The 20,805-nt window shown below is 42.3% G+C and overlaps 1 protein-coding gene across 4 annotated transcripts in view; it reads left to right on the top strand.

Annotated features, from left to right (window-relative positions):
• The window catches only part of SELENOS (selenoprotein S), a 42,364-nt gene that overhangs the window by 6,199 nt on the left and 15,360 nt on the right, over positions 1–20,805 (top strand). Inside the window, exons 6-7 of one of the 4 annotated variants that reach the window (XM_089906912.1) lie at positions 1,472–1,564; positions 16,969–18,483. In XM_089906912.1, coding sequence (XP_089763038.1) covers positions 1,472–1,557 — 86 coding nt within the window. In that variant the 3' untranslated portion in view covers positions 1,558–1,564; positions 16,969–18,483. The other 3 variants (XM_089906913.1, XM_089906911.1, XM_022598867.2) reach the window with 3 other exon arrangements.

Genomic DNA, 20,805 nt, shown 5'->3' with positions numbered 1-20,805 from the left:
TTCCAGGAGGCCTATAACCTCCTTGGCCTCACAAAAGTCAGCATTTGATTGGCAGTTGAAAAAGGAGGTCACTCGAGGCCCGCAGGAAATAATTGGATGGTTGCACTTGTATTTTAGTATTCTCACTTGATCCCACAGAGTCCTATAAGGGGAGTGGTAAGTGGGGCGAGGAATAGTTTGCACGTATTGCAGGTAAGTTTGTCAAGAGGCTAGGACACAGGGGTTTTGGTCTTTCCAGCCAGGACCGCCTTGTTTCTTACAAATAACTTTCTCAAGGAGGCATGGACAGATGTTCATTCAGAGAGCTTCTGCATGCAACATCCTTGAGCCCTCTAACCATAGCAGTCTGTCCTTACCCCATCCTTAAGGACTTTCACGTCCTTTTGGGAAGACAGGACTCCCACACAAATGGAAATGAGTAACCTTTGTGATCTGCCAGGAGTTCCCTGTTAATCCTGAGAGAGGGGAGCGCAAAGGCATTAAAATACTTTATTTAGGAGCCAGTTTTAGGCCATAGACTATCCTCCGTCCAGGAGAGGGGTTTTCTGTGGGGAGGTGCTGCAGAGGCAGAGGTGTGGAAGCCTGGCTGGCCTATTGGAGGACTGTCAGGAGTCTGGAACCTGGGCTCTGTGCAGACTGGACACAAGTTGGGCTGGGCTCTGACAACACCCAAAGCTGGCTTGCTGTAGGGAAGTGGTGTGTCTGAAAAGGAAATGCTTTTTTGAATCTTTTTCTTGCTCCAAGCAAGGAATAGTCTTCCAAGACTATTTTTCAGAGCAGAGTGGTGGTATTTAGGAGGGAATTGTAGAAAATGGAATGCATCCAGAGCTAGGGGCTTTGACTGGCCTGGCTTTACAAATAAGGAAACTGAGACACAGGGAGTTAGTGACCAAAGATTCTGTATTAAGTAAGGAGCAAAACCACCTCATTTAAGGTCTTGCTGGCTCTAAAGCCTGATCAGTCAACCTGGTTGCCAACTTTAGGAAGCTAATGAGTGGGCAGGGATGGGGTTGGGGACTGGGGCATGTGGATTACCCAGTTCTGACTAGTGGAAGTAACGAGTTCCATTCTTTTTGATTTTGGTTTTTTAAATTTATTTTCTGTAGGTTGAGCAGTTCTTATTTGAATGTATACATTATATTAAGCACTGCAGTTAGAAGCCTTTATATACTTAAATCCAGCCATCTTGAGAGGTTTTTTGGGCAAATTTTTTTGTGTGTTTTGGGTAGTTTTTCGTGTTTGGAGAGTTAAAACAGAGAAGCTGAATGGCTTGTTTTATTCCCACCAGAAAGTTAGTTCAAACTGCAGTGACCATGTAAATTTTTTTTGTCATACGGTAGCTGAAAGTTGTATGAAAATGTTTGTGAGAATAGAATCCATATCTTTGCAGTGCTTTGCATGTCAGGCTCACAATTTTATGTTTGATACAGAACATTTCCAGCACTGTTCTGCTTCTTTTCTCTTGTCACAGGTTACAACCCTTTGTCTGGTGAAGGAGGTGGAGCCTGCTCCTGGAGACCTGGACGCAGAGGTCCATCGTCTGGTGGATGAGGCTAAGAATCTTGTTAGTGTTGCTTTTGACACTAGCAAGATGAATCCTTAACCCTCGACTCAATTGCCTTATGCACGCTTTTCACAGTGACTACCCAGGGGGAGGGGGCTTTCTTTCTGTTCTTAACTGCATCTGTGTCTTTAAGGGTTGAAGGCAGCATAGAGCATGGATGTGGCCACTAGGCAGTAGTTGCAGTTGGTCACACTGCACTGAAGCCAGTGACTGTGTTCACTGATTTCATGGGTCATTGCTAGTTGATAGCTAAAGGCCTCCAAGTGATTGGCGATCTTGTTAAAAGAGACCTGGCAATGATCCTTCAAGTTAACAGGTCCTTGTTGGTAGGACAGTCTCTGTGACAGGTTGCGTTGAATGATGTCTTCCTTGTAAATGGTGAGCCCACCAGCGAGGATTACTGATGCAGAGAGTTGAAGGGGTTGTTTCTGTATATTTATTTTTATGTACAGAGCTTTGTTAAAAAAAAAAAAAAAAAAAGAAACTAAGTATAAAAAAAATTTGCAAGGAACATTTTCAGCATCTTTATCAAATTTAAGGAAATTTCATTATGAACTTGAATCTGTCTATCTAATATTACACAGCTTTTTATTATTCATAACCTCCCACTAATATTATTTTCCCTTCTCATTATTCCTCACCTGCAATGAGCATGGCAAGTGGCAGATAGCTGTAGTGATTTTCAGAGTTGGCAGGCTCCTTGGGATTTATCCACAAAATCAGGCACTTGGAGTTGTTTCTGAATTAAGAGGATAAAGAAACATCTTGCCTAGAGGTACCTCAGGGGCCAGTGAGGTTTCTGGGAGCCCTTTGGGTCATCCCTCTTGCACTCATTTCTTATGTCCTTGTCTAGAACTTCGGTCAAGTATGCTATAAAGGGCCTGATAGTAAATATTTTAGACTTTGCAGCTGCATAGTCTTTATTTTTTTACATTTTTAAAGGATTGTTAAAAACATTTAAAAATTCTTAGCTCATGGGTTGGATTTGTCCTGCCTGCTATAGTTTGCTGATCCCTGCTTCACATCAAGATTTTAAGAAGGAACAAAATTAACCTGCAGAATAGTGATGAGTAGCTGGGAAAGTATTCCAGAAATGTCTCATATAAATTAATCAACATATGTTGAGTATGTGAAATATTCTGTAGTTGTCTCTTGACATATATAAAGGAAAAATATAGTCTGGTCTTAGGGGGCTTAAAATCTGCTGGGGAGGGCTGGAGGGAGTGAAAACAGGATTTTGAAGACAGTGTGATTGCAAACAAATGGGCTGGAGTAGTCAAAATCAAGTATTTGAGTCTGGAGACAATTTGAGTGAAATTTTGAGTGGAGGAATGTGGGAGTTCTTGGCAGAAGAGAGGGTCATTGAAAACCAGGGTGGGTCTCCTGAGGTTTAGGAAAGCCCTTGAACCTTTATCTGAGTTACCAGTTTTTACCCAGATTGGCTTTCCACCAGCATGGAAGACTCACAACGTGGGAAGTTTTAGACTTAGGTTAAAATATTCCACCCATGTTTGTTATTTACATATAGATTCCTGTAGGATTTAAAGGAACTTTTAAAGAATTCTTCCTTTAATGTATTTTTTGTAGCTGAAAACTTGTGTTAAGCAGCTCTCAACTATTCATTTTAGAAGTAGAATGGCATGTTTCAGTACACTATTAGCTGTGACTTTTCCCTCAAACCTCATTTTGTTCCCATAAATTTAGGAATTATCAAGTCAGGGACACATAGGAAGAAACAATGACTTCTGTGTACCCACCTTGCATCTGGCACCATGAGGTGGTGGTGGAGGGGGTGGTGCAATGTGGAGAATTGATTGGGAGATAATAAAGGGGAGAAGGAAACTAATTTGTGTAATAGTTAGCATTTGAAGAGCACTTGCTGTGTGCTAGGCACATACATTTATAGTTAATCCTCACTACAATCCTGTGAGGTAGGTACTTCTAGTTAACCTTGGTTTTCAGAAACTGAAGCTTGGAGGGTCACCTGGTCCAAGGCGCTGATCACTATAGTCTACTTTGTCCTTGTGTTCCTAATAGCCAAGGGCCATAGATAACCAAGATGGGAGCTTGATCTGGCTAATGAAACAGTTATCATGTGGAATAGTGAATACTTGGGTGAAAATTGTGTGCTACAAGTCTAGGGCAGTAAGCATTTCAGAAGGGTGGACCAGAAGAGGTAGGAGATATCTCTTGCCAGAAGAGATAGGTCCTGTGCTGATATTGAAAGAATGAGGAAGTGGGGCCAGAACGTGAGGCCCATGGGGAAGAAGGGATGGGTCAGAGCCGTGTCAGACCGGCAGAACACTGCCTTATGCCTCAATGGAGGGGCTGCAGCTGAGATCACAGCATGAACCCAGTATAGACTGCCAGCAGCTTGAAACTGATGCAATAGACACTTGAGAGCTATTAAGGTTTAAATGACCAGTCTATCCTGGTCTGTCCTGGTCATGGAGCAACATTAGTAAATGTGGGGCAAAATATGCACAGACCTTCAGCTGAAACTTTCTGGTGGCTAGAACTGTGTCCTTGGCCAAATGCACCTGCCTCTGCAGGAGGAGAAAGGAACTATTCCCTCCTTCTCAAGGACCAGTCTTCCCTCGCTTCCTTCTCTCCACCATGCCATCAAGTCTTTCTCATAAGAACAAAGCCACATCACATACCCAAAGCCCTGGTTCCCTCTGGTGCTCTAGAGTGAGCTTTGAGTTGTCTCCACTCATCAGGAACAGATCAATGCTGCTTAATGCTAAAGATGCTATTCCTGGATCATTCTCTTTCATGCCCCAGTGGAGTTTTTGGTCTTGTCTTATTTGACCTGCCAGCACTTGACCCTCCTTGCAGCACTCCCTTCTCTTGCCTTCCATAACACCACACTCTCTGGGTCTTTACTCCCAAGACAGCCCACACCTCTCTCCTGTGCGTACCCTGCCCAGCGCTTCTAGTCTTCTTGAACAAGTTCCTGTATTCTCTCTCCAATTTCTCTTCTTCCATTTGCTGTTATATCTGTTCCACAAAAGCTCTTCTTAAGTTGATGTGTCTGATGATTCTTGGCACTCATCATTTGCAGTAATTGAGCACTCCTTGAAAAACACTATTCTCTTGACTTCTGGGACTCTGCACTTGTCTGGTTTTCTCCTGCCTTTCTGATCAGTCTCTTGCTGCTTTTCCTGATCTTCCTGACCTCTAAATGCTGAAGTTAAAGTTACAAAAGGAGTTAGAAAAGGCAAAAAGGTGTAAGCATCACTGTAATGCCACTCGATGTGAGTGGCATTGGAGAAACCACAAATGTATGATGTCGTGATTAGGCAAATTGGTATATGCAGCTTGAAGTAAAATGTCAGCATATTGTACCCCAATTCAAATACTGTATCTCAAAAGAACTTAGATAGAAAATGATGCTGTGCTCTGGGAAACTGAAAACTCAGAGTCAGTCTGGTGATGAAGAAGATGCTGTAAACAGCGCAGACACATGCCCTGCCCTCGTGGACCATGTGATGCGTCCACGGGGCGGGGGGGAAGATGAGCATCACACAGTTACAAAAATAAATGACTGGAGGTAGCAAAGCGTGGCAGAGTAGAAAGACGTGAGCTCACCCCTTCTTAACACTGAAATCACAACTAACTGCTGAACAACCATCAACAAAGATGCTGGAACCTACCAAAAAAAGATACCCTATACCCAAAGACAAAGAAGCAGCCACAATGAGATGGTAGGAGGGGCACAATCGCAATAAAATCAAATCCCATACCCACCAGGTGGACAACCCACAAGTTGGAAAATAATTAGAATACAGAAGTTCTCCCACAGGAGTGAAAGTCCTGAACCCCACTAACTTGGGGGTCTGGCAATGGGAGGAGGAACCCCAGAGAGTCTGACTTTTGAAGGTCAGTGGGGTGTGATCTCAGGAATTCCATAGGACTGGGGGAAACAAACTCCACTCTTGGAGGGCACACACAAGGTTTAGTGCACACCCGGACCTAGGGAAAAAAGCAGTGACTGCTTAAGAGACTGGGCTAGACCTATCTGATAGTATTGGAGGGTCTCCAGCAGAGGTAGGGAGCGGCTGTGGCTGTGGGGACAAAGACATGGTCAGTGGCAGCTCTGGTGAGAACTCATTGGTGTGAATCCTCCAGGAGGCTGCCATTCACCCCCACAAGACCTAGCCCCACCCAACAGTCTCCAGGCTCCTCAAGCCAAACAACCAACAGGGCGGGAGCACAGCCCCATCCATCAGGAGACTGCTTAAAGTCTTTCTGAGCATATCCCTGCCCACCAAAGGGACAAGACCCAGCTCCACCCACCATAGGGCAGGAACCAGGCCCTCCCACCAGGAGCCCTGCACAAGCCCTCTTAGACAGCCTGCCTCATCCACCAGAGGGCAGACAGCAGAATCAAGTAGAATTGCAAGCCTGTAGATCAGAAACCACAATCACAGAAATTTAGACAGGATGAGATGGCAGAGGAATATGTCCCAGGTGAAGCAACAAGATAAAACCCCAGAAGAACTACTAAGTTAAGTGGAGATAGGCAATCTACCAGAAAGAGAATTCAGAGTAATGATAGTGAAGATGATCCAAGGTCTCAGAAAAAGAATTGGAGGCACAGATTGAGAAGATACAAGAAATGTTCAACAAAGACCTAGAAGAAATAAAGAACAAACAGGTGAACAATACAATAACTGAAGTAAAAACTACACTAGAAGGAATCAATAGCAGAGTAACTGAGGCATTAAGAATGGATAAGTGACCTGGAAGACAGAATGGTGGAAATCACTGCCATGGAACAGAATAAAGAAAAAAGAAAAAAAGAATGAAAAGAAATAAAGACAGTCTAAGAGACCTCTGGGACAACGTTAAACACACCAACTATTGCATTTTAGGGGTCCCAGTAGGAGAAGAGAGAGAGAAAGGACCTGAGAAAATATTTGAAGAGATAATAGCTGAAAACTTCCCTAACACTGGAAGGGATATGGTTACCCAAGTCCAGGAAGCACAGAGAGTCCCAGGTAAGATAAACCCAACGAGGAACATGCTGAGACACATGGTAATCAAGTTGATAAAAAATAAAGACAAAAAAATATGAAAAGCAACAATTAACATACAAGGGAACTCCTGTAAGGTTATCAGCTGATTTCTCAGCAGAAACTCTGCAGGCCAGAAGGGAGTGGCATGATATATTTAAAGAGATGAAAGGGAAGAAGTTACAACCAAGAAAACTCTACCCAGCAAGTCTCTCAGTCAGATTCCATAGAAAAATCAAAAGCTTTACAGACAAGCAAAAGCTAAGAGAATTGAGCACTACCAGACCAGGTTTGCAACGAATGCTAAAGGAATTTCTCTAAGCGGAAAAGAAAAGGCCACTACTAGAAACAAAATTACAAATGGAAAAGTTCACAAAGGCAAACATAAAGTAAGTGTAGGAAATCATCTGCACGTAAATATCAAAACCAGCAATTGTGAGAAGATGAGAACACAAATGCAGGATATTGGAAATGTGTTTGAAATTAGAAGACCAGTAACTTAAAACAATCTTGTTTATATATAGACTGCTATATCAAACCCTCATGGTAACTGCAAACCAGAAAACTACAATAGATACACACACACACACACACACAAGAATCCAAACACAGCACCAAAGTTAGTCATCAAATCACAAGAGAATAGAACAAATGAGGAAAGGAAGATAAAAGGCCTACAAAACCAAATCCAAAACAAGAAAATGAAAATAGGAACATACTTATTGATAACTACCTTAAATGTAAATGGATTAAGGGCTCCAGCCAAAAGACACAGACTGGCTGAATGGATACAAAAATAAGACCCATATGTATGCTATCTACAAGAGACACATTTCAGATCGAGGGACACATACAGACAAAGTGAGGGGATGGAAAAAGGTATTCCATGCAAACCAAGAGAAAGCTGGAGTGGCCACATCATATCAGATAAAATAGACTTTATTTTTTCTATAAATGTTTAAATTTATTTTTTAATTTTTGGCTGTGTTGGGTCTTTGTTGCTGTGCGCAGGCTTTCCCTAATCATGGAGAGCAGGGGTTACTCTTTGTTGCGGTGCGTGGGCCTCTCATTATGATGCCGTCTCCCGTCGTGGAGCACAGACTCCAGGCACGCAGGCTTCAGTAGTTGTGGCTCATGGGCTCCAGAGCACAGGCTCAGTAGTTGTGGTGCATGGGCTTAGTTGCTCCACGGCATGTGGGATCCTCCCAGACCAGGGCTTGACCCATGTCCCCTGGATCCTGAACCACTGCACCACCAGGGAAGTCCCAACAAAACAGACTTTAAAATAGACTGTTAAAAGAAGTAAGGAAGGATGCTACATAATGATCAAAGGGTCAAACCAAGAAGAAGATATATCAGTTGTAAATATATATGCATCCAACATAAGAGGACCCCAATATATAAGGCAAATACTAACAGCCATAAAGGGAGAAATGGACAGTAACAAAATAATAGTGGGGACTTTCAACACCCCACTTTCATCAATGGACAGATCATCCAGACAGAAGGTCGATAAGGAAACACAGGCCTTAAATGACACATTAGACCAAATAGACTTAATTGATATTTATAGAGCATTCCATCCAAAAGCAGCAGAATACACATTCTTCTCAAGTGCACACAGAACATTCTCCAGGATTGACCACATGCTGGGCACAAAGTGAGCCTTAGTAAATTTAAGAAAATTGAAATCATATCAAGCATCTTTTCCAACCACAATGCTATGAGGTTAGAAATCAGCTACAAGAAAAAAACTGTAAAAAACACAAACACATGGAGCCTAAACAATATCCTACTAAACAACCAATGGATCACTGAAGAAATCAAAGAGGAAATCAAAAAATACCTAGAGACATGAAAATGAAAGCACAACAATCCAAAACCTATGGGATGCGGCAAAAGCAGTTCTAAGAGGGAAGTTTATAGCAATAAAATCTTACCTCAGGAAACAAGAAAAATCACAAATAACCTTATACCTCAAGCAACTAGAGAAAGAACAAACAAAACCCTAAGTTAGTAGAAGGAAAGAAAGCATAAAGATCAGAGTAGAAATAGATGGGCTTCCCTGGTGGTGCAGTGGTTGAGAGTCCCCCTGCCGATGCAGGGGACACGGGTTCGTGCCCTGGTCCGGGAAGATCCCACATGCCGCGGAGCGGCTGGGCCCGTGAGCCATGGCCGCTGAGCCTGCGCGTCTGGAGCCTGTGCTCCACAATGGGAGAGGCCACAACAGTGAGAGGCCCGCGTACCGCAAAAAATAAATAAATAAAAATAAATGAAATAGAAATGAAGAGAACAGTAGAAAAGATCAATGAAACTAAAAGCTGGTTCTTTGTTTTTTGGGGATTTTTTTGTTTTGTTTGTTTTGTTTAATACATCTTTATTGGAGTATAATTGCTTCACAATGCTGTGTTAGTTTCTGTTGTACAACAAAGTGAATACATATATCCCCGTATCCCTCCCTCTTGAATCTCCCTCCCACCCTCCCTATCCCACCCCTCTAGGTTGTCACAAAGTACCGAGCTGATCTCCCAGTGCTATGCTGCTGTGTCCCACTAGCTATCTATTTTACATTCGGTAGTGTATATATGCGGATGCTACTCTCACTTCACCCCAGGTTCCCCCTCCCCACCCCGTGTCCTCAAGTCCATTCTCTACATCTATGTCTTTATTCCTGCCCTGCCACTAAGTTCATCAGTACCTTTTTTGTTTTTCTTTCTTAGATTCCATATATATGCATTAGCCTATGGTATTTGTTTTTACCTTTCTGACTTACTTCACTCTGTATGACAGACTCTAGGAACATCCACCTCACTACAAACTCAATTTCATTTCTTTTTATGGCTGAGTAATATTCCATTGTATATATGTGCCACATCTTTATCCATTCATCTGTCAATGGACATTTAGGTTGTTTCTATATCCTGGCTATTGTAAATAGTGCTGCAATGAACATTGTAGCACATTTCTCTTTTTGAATTATGTTTTTCTTAGGGTACATGCCCAGTAGTGGGATTGCTGGGTCATATGGTAGTTCTATTTTTATTTTTTTAAGGAACCTCTATACTGTTCTCCATAGTGGTTGTATCAATTTACATTCCCACCAACAAGCAGGAGGGTTCCCTTTTCCCCACACCCTTTCCAGCAATTATTATTCCTAGATTTTTTGATAATGGCCATTCTGACCCATGTGAGGTAATACCTCATTGTAGTTTTGATTTGCATTTCTCTAATAATTAGTAACGTTGAGCATCTTTTCATGTGTTTGTTGGCCATCTGTATGTCTTCTTTGGTGAAATGTCTGTTTAGGTCTTCCACCCATTTCTTAATTGGGTTGTTTGTTTTTTTGATATTGAGCTCCATGAACTGTTTGTATATTTTGGAGATTAATCCTTTGTCTGTTGTTTCATGTACAAGTATTTTCTCCCATTCTGAGTGTTGTCTTTTCATCTTGTTTATGGTTTCCTTTGCTCTGCAAAAGCTTTTCAGTTTAATTAGGTCCCATTTGTTTATTTTTGTTTTTATTTTCATTACTCTAGGAGGTGGGTCAAAAAAGATCTTGCTGTGGTTTATGTCAAAGAGTGTTTTTCCTATGTTTTCCTCTAAGAGTTTTATAGTGTCTGGTCTTACATTTAGGTCTTTAATCCATTTTGAGTTTACTTTTGTGTATGGTGTTAAGTAGTGTTCTACTAGTTTTCTGGTGGCATCTTTAGGATTTTCTATGTATAGTATCATGTCATCTGAAAACAGTGACAGTTTTACTTCTTTTCCAATTTGTATTCCTTTTGTTTCTTTTTCTTCTCTGATTGCTGTGGCTAGGACTTCCAAAACTATGTTGAATAAGAGTGGCAAGAGTGGACGTCCCTGTCTTGTTCCTGATCTTAGTGGAAATGCTTTCAGTTTTTCACCATTGAGAATGATGTTTGCTGTGGGTTTGTCATATATGGCCTTTATTATGTTGAGGTAGGTTCCCTCTATGCCCATTTTCTGGAGAATTTTTATCATAAATGGGTGTTGAATTTTATCAAAAACTTTTTCTGCATCTATTGAGATGATCATATGGTTTTTATTCCTTAATTTGTTAATATGGTGTGTCACATTGATTGATTTGCATATATTGAAGAATCCTTGCATCCCTGGGATAAATCCCACTTAGTCATGGCGTATGATCCTTTTAATATGTTGTTGGATTCCATTTGCTAGTATTTTGTTGAGGATTTTTGCATCTATGTTCATCAGTGATATTGGTCTATAATTTTCTTTTTTTGTGATATCTTCTTGTTTTGCTATCAGGGTGATGGGTGGCTTCATACAATGAACTTGGGAGTGTCCCTCTGCGATTTTTTGGAAGAGTTTGAAAAGGATAGGTGTTAGCTCTTCTCTAAATGTTTGATAGAATTCGCCTGTGAAGCCATGTGGTCCTGGACTTCTGTTTGTTGGAGGCTTTTTAATTACACTTTCAGTTTCATTACTTGTGATAAGTCTGTTTATATTTTATAATTCTTCCTGGTTAGTCTTGGAAAATTGTACCTTTCCAACAATTTGTCCATTTCTTTGTGGTTGGCAATTTTATTGGCATATAGTTGTTTGTAGTAGTCTCTTATAATCCTTTGTATTTCTGTGGTGTCAGTTGTGATTTCTCCTCTTTCATTTCTAATTTAATTGATTTGTGTCCTCTCTCTCTTTTTTTTTTTGCGGTACACGGGCCTCTCACTGTTGTGGCCTCTCCCGCTGCGGAGCACAGGCTCCAGACGCGCAGGCTCAGCGGCCATGGCTCACAGGCGCAGCCGCTCCGCGGCATGTGGGATCTTCCCGGACCGGGGCACGAACCCGTGTCCCCTGCATTGGCAGGTGGACTCTCAACCACTGCACCACCAGGGAAGCCCCTCTCTCTTTTTTTCTTGATGAGTCTGGCTTAGGGTTTATCAATTTTTTTTATCTTCTCGAAGAACCAGCTTTTAGGTTTATTGATCTTTGCTATTGTTTTCCTCGTTTATATTTCATTTATTTCTGCTCTGATCTTTATGATTTCTTTCCTTCTACTGACTTTGGGCTTTCTTTGTTCTTCCTCTAGTTGCTTTAGGTGTAGCATTAGATTGTTTATTTGAGATTTTTCTTGTTTCTTGAGGTGAGATTGAATTGCTATAAACTTCCCTCTTAGAACTGCTTTTCCTTCATCCCATAGGTTTTGGGGTGTCGTGTTTTCATTGTCATTTGTCTCTAGATATTTTTAAATTTCTTCTTTGATTTCTTCAGTTATCTCTTGGTTATTTAGTAGCATGATGTTTAGCCTCCATGTATTTGTGTTTTTTACAGTTTTTTTTCCTGTAATTGATTTCCAGTCTCATAGCATTGTGGTCAGAAAAGATGCTTGATAGGATTTTAATTTTCTTAAATTTTCCAAGGCTTGATTTGTGACCCAAGATGTGATCTATCCTGGAGAATGTTTTGGTGTGCACTTGAGAAGAAAGTGTATTCTGACGCTTTTGGGTGGAATGTTCTATAAATAGCAATTAAATCTATCTGGTCTATTGTGTCATTTAAAGTTTGTTTTTCCTTATTTATTTCCTGTTTGGATGGTCTGTCCGTTGGTGTAATTGGGGTGTTAAAGCCCCCTACTATTGTGTTACTGTTGATTTCCCCTTTCATGGTTGTTAGCATTTGCCTTATGTATTGAGGTGCTCCTATGTTGGGTGCATAAATATTTATAATTGTTATATCTTCCTGGATTGATCCCTTGATCATTATGTAGTGTCCTTATCTCCTGTAACGGTTTTTATTTTAAAGTCTATTTTATCTGATAAAAATATTGCTACTCCAGCTTTCTTTTGATTTCCATTTGCATGGAATATCTTCTTCCATCTCTTCACTTTCAGTCTGTATGTGTCCCTAGGTCTGAAGTGGGTCTCTTGTAGACAGCATATACATGGATCTTGTTCTTGTATCCATTCAGCCAGTCTGTGTCATTTGGTTGGGGCTTTTAATACATTCACATTCAAGGTTATTATCAATATGCATGTTCCTATTACCTTTTTCTTAGTTGTTTTGGGTTTGTTATTTTGGGTCTTTTCCTTCTTTTGTGTTTTCTGCCTAGAGAAGTTTCTTTAGCATTTGTTGTAAAGCTGGTTTGGTGGTGCTGAATTCTCTTCACTTTTGCTTGTCTGAAAAGCTTTTGATTTCTCTGTTGAATCTGAATGAGATCCTTGCTGGGTAGAGTAATCTTGGTTGTAGGTTTTTCTCTTTCATCACTTTAAGTATATCCTGCCACTCCCTTCTGGCCCGCAGAGTTTCTGCTGAACAATCAGCTGATACCTTTATGGGGATTCCTTTGTATGTTATTTTTTATTTTTCCCTTGCTGCTTTTAGTATTTTTTCTTTGAGTTTAGTTTTTGTTACTTTGATTAGTATGTGTCTTGGTGTTTTTCTCCTAGGGCTTATCCCTCAGGACTGTCTGCACTTCCTGGATTTTTGTGACTATTTCCTTTCCCACTTTAGGGAAGTTTTTGACTATAATTTCTTCAAATATTTTCTCAGACCCTTTCTTTTTCTCTTCTTCTTCTGGGACACCTATAATTCGAATGTTGGTGCGTTGTTGTCCCAGAGGTCTCTGAGGTTGTCTTCAGTTCTTTTCATTCATTTTTCTTTATTCTGCTCCTTGGTAGTTATTTCCACCTTTCTGTCTTCCAGCTCACTTATTCGTTCTTCTACCTCAGTTATTCTGTTATTGATTCCTTCTAGTGTATTTGTCATTTCAGTTATTGTGTTGTTCATTTTGGTTTGTTCTTTAGTTCTATATCTTTGTTAAACATTTCTTGTATTTTCTCAATCCGTGCCTTCATTCTATTTCCGAGATTCTGAATCATCTTTACTATCATTACTTTGAATTCTCTTTCATGTAGATCGCCTATTTTCTCTTCATTTATTTGGTCTTATAGGTTTTTACCTTGCTCTTTCATCTATGACATATTTTTTTTGCCGTCTCTTTTTTTTTTTTTTTTTTTGATAGGTGGGCTTGTGTTCCTCCTGTCTTACTGGTTGTTTGGCCTGAGGCTTCCTACACTGGAGTTTGTAGGCTGTTGGGTAGAGCTGGATCTTGGTGCTGAGATGAGGACCTCCAGGAGACCTCACTCTGATGAATATTACCTGGGGTCTGAGGTTCTCTGTTAGTTCAGTGGTTCAGACTCAGGGGTCCCACTGCAGGAGCTTTGGCCCGACCCCTGGCTCATGAACCAAGATCCTGCAAGCCATGTGCGGTGGCAGTTCGCTTGGGGGTCCTCCTGTCTCCTTGGGCATCGAGGTCCCCACCAAAGCTGGTTCTTTGAAAAGATAAACAAAATTGATAAACCTTTAGCCAGACTCATCATGTAAAAATGGGAGAGGGCTAAAGTCAATAAAACTAAAAATGAGAAAGAAGTTACACCTACATCACAGAAATACAAAGGATCATAAGAGACCACTACAGGCAACTATATGCCAAAAAAATGGGCAACCTGGAAGAAATGGACAAATTCTTAGAAAGGTGCAATCTCCCAAGACTGAACCAGGAAGAAATAGAAAATATGAACAGAATAATCCCAAGTACTGAAATTGAAACTGTGATTAAAAACTCCCAACAAACAAAAACCCAGGACCAGATGGCTTCACAGGCGAATTCTATCAAACGTTAGAGAAGAGGTAACACCTATCCTCAAACTATTCCAAAGAATTGCAGAGGAAGGAATATTCCCAAACTCACTCTATGAGGCCACCATTACCCTGATATCAAAATCCGACAGGAACTTCCTTGATGGTCCAGTGGGTAAGACTCCATGCTCCCAATGCAGGGGGGCCCTGGTTCGATCCCTGGTCAGGGAACTAGATCCTGCATGCATGCCACAACTAAGAGTTCACATGCCGCAACTAGGAGTGCATGCCAGACACCGGGAACTCTGCTCAATATTCTGTAATAATCTAAATGGGAAAAGAAGTTGAAAAAGAATAGATACATGTACAGGTATAACTGAATCACTTTGGTGTACACCTGAAACTAACAGAACATTGTTAATCAATTATGCTCCAATATAAAATAAAAATTAAAAAAAAAAGATTGTACTGTGATGAGGGCTACAAATGGAAAATACATATCGCAATGAGAAATGATCTGACTTGGGATGCCTAACTTACCTATACTCTGTAGCCACAGATTCCACTTTTGTGAAATGTAAGAGTTGCGAATATTAGGAACTAATTTAGAGATGAAATAACTTCACCACAAACCAGGAGAGTCTTTCCAGTTTTCAGTGTTAGTACCTGTTCCTGACATGCTTCTCAGTAGAAAGTCCTCCTTGGGGGTCTAATGGTAATGTGAAAACACAGACCTTAACAAATGTCTTAGGGAACTTTATTGGCCCCACACTGCCTTTTTAGCATCACAGGAGGAAGTAATACAATACCATGAGACCAGCTTCTGGAGTAAATTTCTGCAAATGTTGATACAGGGTAAGCCTCCTTAATTTTTTTTTTTTTTTTTCTGTACGCGGGCCTCTCACTGCTGCAGCCTCTCCCGCCACAGAGCACAGGCTCCGGACGCGCAGGCCCAGCAGCCATGGCCCACGGGACAAGCCACTCTGCGGCATGTGGGATCTTCCCAGACCGGGGCACGAACCCTTGTCCCCTGCATCAGCAGGCGGACTCTCAACCACTGCACCACCAGGGAAGCCCAAACCCCCTTCATTTTAAAATATTTATTCCAAACCTCCTTTCAGTTTATTCCAGGCCTCTTCTCACCATAATCAAAACAATTTGTAAACCCCATGATAAAAATAGGACTTGTAATAAAAAAAATGCAAGAGAAGCGAGCTTGCCAGTGCAACCTCTGATTTGGAAGATGTAGTCCTTAGCTTCTTCAGTGTCCCAAACCACCCTGGACTTGGTGAGTTGAAACAACCACATATCCCTACGATTCTGCTGGGCTTGGCACAGTTAATCTTGGCTGCACTCACTATGCATCTGTGGGTCAGCTTGTGGGTCAGCTAGAGACTAGCTGGACCCAAATGGCCTCACTCATGTCTGGCAGTTGGCTAGCTGTCTGCTGGGGCAACAGGTGTTTCTTGATCTCCAGCAGGCTACTCGGGCTCGTCCACATTGTGGTTCAATTCCGAGAGCAGTGCCAAAGCATTTCAAGTTTCCATTAGCTTCACATTTTGCTACCATCTCATTGACCAAAGCAATTTTAAGGCTAGTTCTGTTGCAAAGGATGGAGGAAGACTCCACCTCTTGATGGGAGGAACCGTCAAGCCACTGTGCAAGGGTAGAGATGCAGCAAGGGGAAGAAACTAGCCCTTTGCAATAATGGTGTAAATCCTCATGGGTCTTGTAACATCCACATTTTAGTCTCTGAAATCTCTCCAGTCTGGGTTAAAGCTGCCCCAACTCAGTCCTTGAGACCATTCCCAAGATTTACAATCAAGAGAATTGCTTAGCACACGTGAAGAATCCTGCTCTGACAAGTACACTACGCCCCAATCCCAAAAGGAGCCTAGATAATGGCCTGCATGAGTCAGGGCTCCAGCAGGAAACATGGCACATTCAGACTGGGTGGCTGAGGAGTGGTCGATAAAAGAGCTATTTGCAAATGTGTGGGTGGGGTTTAGAGAAACTTACCCAAAAACTGGCTTCAACTCTTGGTAGGTGTCGAACCAAAAGATACAACCAAGCCAAAGATCAGGAGAAGGAAGGATTTATTACTTGCAGCAATTAGGGAGAACACTGGGGATTATCCCCGAAGTGGTGTCTCCTAGAATAGCAAAACTGGGGAAGTTTTAAGCTAAGCATACCTGCATATTCATGAAGAGGTTTGGGCAGTTGACAGAGTCCAAGCTTTAGTTGTTTGAAGTCATGAGGGTCAGAAAATATCAACATTATCATCCCTTAGGTTCCAGTTGGTGTGGTGGTTGAGTACTTCAGGCTAATCTTTACCATTGAAACAGAACTGGGAGCCTTTACACCTGATATATTATCTTTGCTGTTGTTACTTCTCTTGCCTGATAACAGTTGTTTTCTGTGTTCTTTTGTTCCCTTAAGATCATTAATTACTGAGATGTTCAAGGGCGAGCGTTGTGGCCAGGCTTAGATCACAAAATGGCTTAGGTCAAAAATGGCTTCTGATGTTAAGAAAGCCATGCCTGGTTCTCTTTCTACCTAATCTGCTTACAAAACCAACAAGGGATGGGCACAGCTAGCAACACTGGGGAGCCATTGATAGTCTCCTCTCCTTTGCCCTCTCCCCACCTAGCAAACCAAAGGTCTGCAAAGAGAACAGTTACCAGAATCTGTACAGTCGACTTGCAGTGACCCAACAAGAAGGAGCTGGAATACATACTCTGACCCCCCTCTTCTCTTACCCACCAGTGCCTCTCCTTAGCTGAGTTGGAGCCCCTGGGGATGGCGTTAATATCTGCTAAGCTGGTTTACTGATGATCGGACTCAAGGTGGCTGTTAGTAGTTAAATTGTGTACCCCCAAAAGATATGCTGAAGTCCTAACCCTGGGAATGTGTGACCTTATTTGGAAATAGGGTCTTTGTAGATATGACCAAGTTAAGATGAGGTCATACAAGGTCATGTTTAGGATTGAGGTGGGCCCTAATCCAATGTGACTAGTGTGTTAGTCTGCTAGGGCAGCCATAACAAAGTACCCCAGATAGTGTTGCTTAAGCTGCAGGGTTGTATTCTTTCACAGTTCTGGAGGCTGGAAGTTGAAGATGGCATCAGCAGTCTTGCTCTCCTCTGAGGCCTCACCCCTTGGATTGCAAGACAGCTGCCCTCTTGCTGCCTCTTCACATGGTCTTTTTTCTGTGGGCGCTCATCCGTCTTGTTTCTGTGTGTCCTAATCTCTTCTTATAAGAATACCTGTCAAATTGGATCAAAGCCCTCCCTAAATGCCTTATTTTAAAATAATTACCTCTACCTATAAATACCCTATCTCCAAATGCAGTCACGTTCTGAGGTACTAGAGGTTAAGGCTTCAGCATGTAAATTTGGGGGGAACACAGTTCAGCTCATAACAGTTCAGCTCATCCTTATAAGAAGAGGAGAAGAGACACAGACCCAGAGAGAAGAAAGCCATGTGAAGACGGAGGCAGAGACTGAGTGATTTAGCCACAAACCAGGGGATACCTGGAGCTACCAGAAGCTGAAAAAGGCAAGGAAAAATCCTCCCCTAGAGGCTTCAGAGGGAACATGTCTGTGCCAGCACCTGAATTTTGGACTTCTAGCCTCTAGAACTATGAGAGAAAAAAATTCTGTTGTTGTAAGCCATCCAGTTTGTTCTAACTTGTTATAGCAGCCAAAGGAAGCCATAGTCAACATGGTCGAAGTGTTGGAATTTCCCAGACATTTAACAGAGGATGTTTCAAGAGACACAAATGTTGTGTGGATCTACTCTGTGCACGCCCTAATGATACCTTCCAGTGGTGGCCCAGGAGATCCACCATCAAAGTATTAACAAAGGTGCTGGGCTATTGACAACCTAAGTGTCCATCATCGGATGAATGGATAAAGAAGATGTGGCACATATATACAATGGAATATTACTCAGCCATAAAAAGAAACGCAATTGAGCTATTTGTAATGAGGTGGATAGACCTAGAGTCTGTCATATAGAGTGAAGTAAGTCAGAAAGAGAAAGACAAATACTGTATGCTAACACATATGTATGGAATTTAAGAAAAAAAATGTCATGAAGAACCTAGGGGTAAGACAGGAATAAAGACAGACCTACTAGAGAATGGACTTGAGGATATAGGGAGTGGGAAGGGTAAGCTGTGACAAAGCGAGAGAGAGGCATGGACATATATACACTACCAAACGTAAGGTAGATAGCTAGTGGGAAGCAGTTGCGTAGCACAGGGAGATCAGCCTGGTGCTTTGTGACTGCCTGGAGGGGTGGGATAGGGAGGGTGGGAGGGAGGAAGACACAAGAGGGAAGAGATATGGGAACATATGTGTATGTATAACTGATTCACTTTGTTATAAAGCAGAAACTAACACACCATTGTAAAGCAATTATACTCCAAAAAAAGGTGCTGGTAAGGGGGGAGCACCAGCATTCTTGTATTGCACTGGTGGTGTTCAAAAGGACTCGAGAATAGTGGATATTTTTCATTTGCCCTTCAATATCCACTCTCCACCCCATTCTTGCCCCAAGAGGCTGACCTGTACAAGCTACAGACAGCTCATATATTTAGTTTATTCAAGCTAACCTATGGGAGTGTAGACTCTAGGCCACTTGACTACAGGCTTCGAGTAAGGAGTCTAATAGAGTTGAACACCATTCCCAGCTGCTCCAGCCAACACATTAAACCCTGAATTCCATTTTGAGAAATTTAGCTTCCTCAAGCCTTCTGATACCCTTGGAGTCCACTACCATGGTTCTTCCAGACTCCTGCCAACACAGATGCCTGAGGCCCTGCTTCACTTTCAGTGTTTAGCTCTGCTCTCCACGGCAGACCTCATATTTGTCCATCTGAGACATGTTGGAATCAAACTCTTCCTATGGGCCTGGAGGCACTGAGGAGTGATGGGAGCAAATCCTGAGGGTAATAGGCATTAGCCAGAGAGGCACTGCCCCAGGAGGGTTCATTGAAAGATATAGATGCAGGGGAGGCTGGCTAGGGGCTGGGGTACAGGGAAAGACAAAGTTCGCAGCCTTTTGTCAACCCACATCTCAAGGTCCCCTTCTCCCCCATCAGTTCCCTCAGCATAAGAGACCAGACAGGGCTATGCATTTAATTGGCAATGCAGCTCTGCAGCCTTTACAGTCAGGCCCTGGACTGGCTTCCACCATTTCCCTCCTGCAGCTGCAGAGGATGGGGGATTCCATCAGAGCGTTCTGATTTCCAACTGGCCTCTGCATTGACTGTAACTGCCTTCAATTTGTCCTTTTCTCTGGGTATACACACAAAGGCCATCAGAAGCAGCCTGCTGACCCCACAGTCTTTCTAATCCCTCTCGTTGCCCTTGTGACTGTCTTACAGCCCTTTGCTCTCCCATTGCCTTGCTCTCCCCTCCTGTGCCATCACCAGTGAACGTCTGTAGTGGGTTACCAATGTCCCACTGCTCACTCCTTAGATATGTGAGCAACCCAGTTCCTGAATCCCATTTTGAGGGTCTGTTTCCAAGGCCCACTCCTGGCACATCCTTTGTATGTATGAGATAGGGTCCTGGGTAGAAACAGATGGCACACACAAACTGGGTAATTGAGAAGATCCTAATAAAGGGACTGCTTACAAAGGTGTGGGCAGGGTGTTGGGATGTGAAGAAGGGAGGGTGTGGTAGCTGGCAACCTGAGGGAGACGTTACCACCACTAGGCCTGAGGCAGCAATGGGCCGAGTAGAACTGGAGCCCTGAGCAGAGGGATCACAGAGGACTGTACCACGTCCTACAAATGTTCTGCCTTGGGGTGGCTTACACTAAATGGTATTAATACAAGAGCAATGTATACTGAGGGCAAAGAAAGGAGGGCATAGGCCTCAGGCAGCTTCTGTTAATGAGTATTTAACATGGTTCTGAGTTTCTTAGCAGCCAAGGCCAAAAGGGAAACACAAATTTTTTGCTTCTCATTACTAAAAAATAGAAAGATGTCACACCCTTTGCTGGAAGAAAGTTTATCCTGTTATTAATTTTAAAACAAATTTCAGACATAAAAATTTAATGGAAGAGAAACATGCTAGAAAGAATAGTGTCCTCAAGAACAGGTTTATGGCAAATTCAAACATGGTTTTCAATACAAACGAGCCAAGAATGCTGGTCTTTCTTGTGAAGATGTAACTTGAATGTACACTGCAGTGGAGACAATATTTGTGATTGGTTATAACTGGCTAGGACAACCAGTAGGCTTCAGCTTATTGATAGGTAGTAGCTGCCTGGAGTTGTGTGTGAAGAATTGCCTGGTTCAGAGGACTATGATTAGATGCTACCATGACCAGTAGACTGGGGTGTGGAGATATGCATAGAGGAGATAACCCAGCCCTGGGCAAGCTGACATGGGCCAGTGATCAAATTCAGCTTAGGAAAGAATCTATGCTACCTAACAGAGTGGATGGATAGCTTACCCTTTTATACAGAGATTTTCAATCACTCCTGCCCTCACTTCAGCATGTCTCTCCCTATGTCCATGAAAATCCCCAGGTTTACCCACAGTTCCCAGCAGTGGCTATAACTACACACTTTCTTAACTGGCAGAAAC

This window comes from Delphinapterus leucas, chromosome 2 (assembly GCF_059928025.1).
Source record: "Delphinapterus leucas isolate spDelLeu-1000000601 "Yukka" chromosome 2, BTC_Dleu_Yukka2, whole genome shotgun sequence".
In the NCBI taxonomy this organism is placed as follows: domain Eukaryota; kingdom Metazoa; phylum Chordata; class Mammalia; order Artiodactyla; family Monodontidae; genus Delphinapterus; species Delphinapterus leucas.
Note: the sequence above shows the minus strand (reverse complement) of the source record. Positions and strands in the feature narration are given on the sequence as shown.